We start from the raw sequence: 3369 nt of genomic DNA, 5'->3' as shown, positions 1-3369 counted from the left end.
GCTTTAAAATTCTGACAGTTAATCAGTTTTTAATGGCCATTTTTTTTTTACTGTCGTGTGAATGTAGCCTAATGTCAAATTTAGGCCTCATTTACACGAGCGTAATATACGCGCGTGCGACGCGCATGCTTTTCACGCGTGTCGTACGCACCTATATTACTCTATGGGGCAGTGCAGACGATGCGTGAATTTTGCGCAGCGCGAGTGCGTTGCGTAAAACTCACGACATGTTCTATAATCGTGCGTTTTTCGCGCATCACGCACCCATTGAAGTCAATGGGTGCGTGAAAAACACGCATGACACACGGACGCTCCTGCGTTGCATGCGCGAATTTCACGCATCACTTGTTATGTCCATGAAAAAGAGTTTATAAAGCTGGACAAAGCAAACAAAAACCAGGAAGTGCTTGAGTTTTCACTGCGAGTGGACAAGCCTATTGACACAGAACTTTCCCTCCACTGACATCTGCTGCCATGCCGCGTGGGATTGACGTGGAGCGCCTCATCGCCCTGGTCCAGGGCCACGGTGCGATTTGGGACACTCGCGCGGAGGCGTACCACGACCGCACGGTCAAGGAGAATGCCTGGGAGGAGGTAGCGAGGGAGCTTTTTGGCGAGGAGTGGGAGAGTGGCCGAACCCGGGACCGCAGTCGGTTGGGTGAGTACCATGTTTTTTCCTGCAATGCAATGTCATCCCTATTGAAGAACTGGGGCCCTGTATGCGTCTTCCGCGCATTTGCCCAATGACCTTTTGTGGAGCAGGCGCATCACCGTGTACCATGTCATTGGCAGGGCAGGGCCCCTCATTTTAGTGAGAGGGCACAGTTCTTATGGCGTTATATTTGTTTTTACTCCAACAGTCCAAGACATCAAAACACGGTGGCGGAGCTGCCGGGACCAATTCCGCTGAGAAATGGGGGAAAAGGGACGCAGCGGAGATGGCGGCTCGCGTAAGCGCCCCTACATGTACACAAAACAGTTGATGTTCCTGAAGGACATAATGGAGATGCGCACGTAAGAGATTCTGCTTTTGCATGTGTCTAATGTGTGTTCGCCCATCTCCTGTTTGCCATCGTGTTGTTGTGGGCATTGTTCTATATTCTGTTCTTACGCAATTTTCCCATTATAGAACCACCGACAATTTGGAGGATACAACTGAGGAGACGGACATCGGAGAGTCTCTGCCGGAACCTCCTGCTGCCCATGTCCTGCCCCTTAGCCCTGAGCCGACACCCCTGGACCCCGCCCCTGTCCAGTCTGCATGGGCCGTCGCCTCTCCGGCTGAGGAGCGCCCCGTGCGTGACCCCACTCACCGGCGCCGTGCTCCACAGGCCTCCGCTGCTGGGCAAGTTGATAGCCGGGTCCTTGAATATCTACGCCGAGCCACGGATGAGGACGGGAACGACTCCTTTGGGCGCAGCATCGTTCCCCTACTCCGGCTGGTCCCCATGGATCGTATGGCCCGTCTGCAAGCGTCGATCATAACCTTGATCGACGCCTCCACACCGCCCCACGATCCAAACCACTGCTTCACGGCCATTGAGCAGTGGCGCGGATTAGCCATGCCGGCCACCACGCCCCAGATGCCGGCAACATACCATCCAGCCCCCCAGATGCCACGGCCGCACCCCTATATGCGCCCTATGGCTCCCCACTTGCCTGCCCCAACGTACCACGGACAACATCAGCACCACTATGCTGGCGAGGAACAACCTCCGCAGCTCCAGGTCCAGCATAGTGGTGCTGAAATGCCGGCGTATTCCTCCCCGGGCCACCACTACCAACACTTGTGAGTGTGTTGGTGTCGTGATATTTGGGCGGCCAATTTGTTTTTTATGAAGGGATGGCAACTCGTCCTCTCATGTAGATTACACCATGTTGGTGTTTGTTTGTTTCTACAATATGTATGTGTATTTTCCTGACCACACCATGTTTCCGTTGTGTGAATTCCGAACACATTAAAAACATGGATGTAGATTGTTTCTATTGCGTGTTGTTTTTATTTTAGACCCCTCAACACAATGTTTGACCCACATTTCTTTTGGCTATACCCTCTCACACTTCTGGCCTTTGGGCCCAATGCATGCACACGTGATATGAGGTTTTAGTTAATCTCTCGGGGTTTGACATTGTTTGCAAGAGGTGCGAACGTTTGGGTGCTGTCATGGGCCCCGAAGCACACTAAGTACACTTGCAATTGGACTTGCATAACTTTAGGCCGCCCATCATTCTATCTCCAGAAAGCATGTTGCCAAATGTCAAAAGTCCTGCTCAAACCCCGACAGATGTAAGCTCGCAACCCGCGTCAAGGGACCTCATGTTTTGGGAGTCCCTAACCCAACACGAACCCCAAAAACTTCAAAAAACCCTGGCCACATGTGACGTGTGTAGTGAAGCCTCCAAACAACAGACAACCCTTCAAAGGTAATCACGCACCCACGGTGCGGCTCCTGATGGGCACTCGAAATATTCCGCCAAAGTATCCCGCACTCGAAGGCCGGATGAGAGAGATCGGCCGAGAGGAATAACCGGGACAGTGTGGCTGCTGCCTGCATGTGTTAGGATATATTCTGCATCAAAGGTAGCATCATTAATGCGGCAGAAGTTATGCAGAACGACACACGCTTGTATAACACGTGTGACATTCTGCATGGACAATTGCATTGTCGTCAGAAAGACACGCCACCTGTTCGACATAATGCCAAAGGCACATTCCACACATTGACGAGCTCGGCCTAGGCGGAGATTGAACATGCGCCGACGGTCATCCAAGCCCCTTCTCGCAAAAGGACGCATGACTTGCCTTGTCAGGGCAAACCCCTCATCCGCCACGATGACATACGGGATTGGGGGTCCGCTGGAGCCCGGGAGGATGGAAGGTTCCGGCACCGCCAGTTGATTATTCACGAGTCGCTTCCCCATTCTTGATGAACGGAATATGCGGGCATCTGCCGAGCTTCCATACGAGCCGATGTCAACAATAGTGAAACAATAATTAGTGTCCGCCAAGGCTAACAATACCATGGAAAAAAACTGCTTGTAGTTATAGTATTGCGAGCCACTGCGTGGGGGCTTTCTCACACGAATGTGTTTGCCGTCTAGGGCACCAATGCAATTTGGAAATTCACTTGCTCTAAGAAATCCCTCTGAAATACTTAGCCACTGTTCTGTCGTGGGCTGAGGCATGACCGTGGTCTTTAACCTCTGCCACAACACGACACAGGTGGATGTGACAATGAACGAAATGGTGGTCACTCCCAAAAGAAATTCAAAATGTAACGAATGATAACTATTGCCTGCGGCCAGAAATCTAGAAAACAAAGAGAAAGAAAACGAAAGCCACAACACATGTTAGGGGGGGCTGGTAAA

At 51.7% G+C, this 3369-nt stretch overlaps 1 protein-coding gene across 1 annotated transcript; it reads left to right on the top strand.

Moving 5' to 3' along the window:
* The first annotated feature begins 235 nt into the window (after window positions 1–235).
* Window positions 236–1915, top strand: LOC142751020 (uncharacterized). The gene is made up of 3 exons (XM_075859994.1): window positions 236–658; window positions 861–1014; window positions 1130–1915. The coding sequence occupies exons 2-3, from the start codon at window positions 914–916 to the stop codon at window positions 1791–1793; spliced, it is 765 nt and encodes a 254-aa protein (XP_075716109.1). The 5' UTR covers window positions 236–658; window positions 861–913; the 3' UTR covers window positions 1794–1915.
* The last annotated feature ends 1454 nt before the right edge of the window (window positions 1916–3369 follow it).

The sequence above is a fragment of the Rhinoderma darwinii genome, chromosome 3 (assembly GCF_050947455.1).
Source record: "Rhinoderma darwinii isolate aRhiDar2 chromosome 3, aRhiDar2.hap1, whole genome shotgun sequence".
In the NCBI taxonomy this organism is placed as follows: Eukaryota; Metazoa; Chordata; class Amphibia; order Anura; family Rhinodermatidae; genus Rhinoderma; species Rhinoderma darwinii.
Note: the sequence above shows the minus strand (reverse complement) of the source record. Positions and strands in the feature narration are given on the sequence as shown.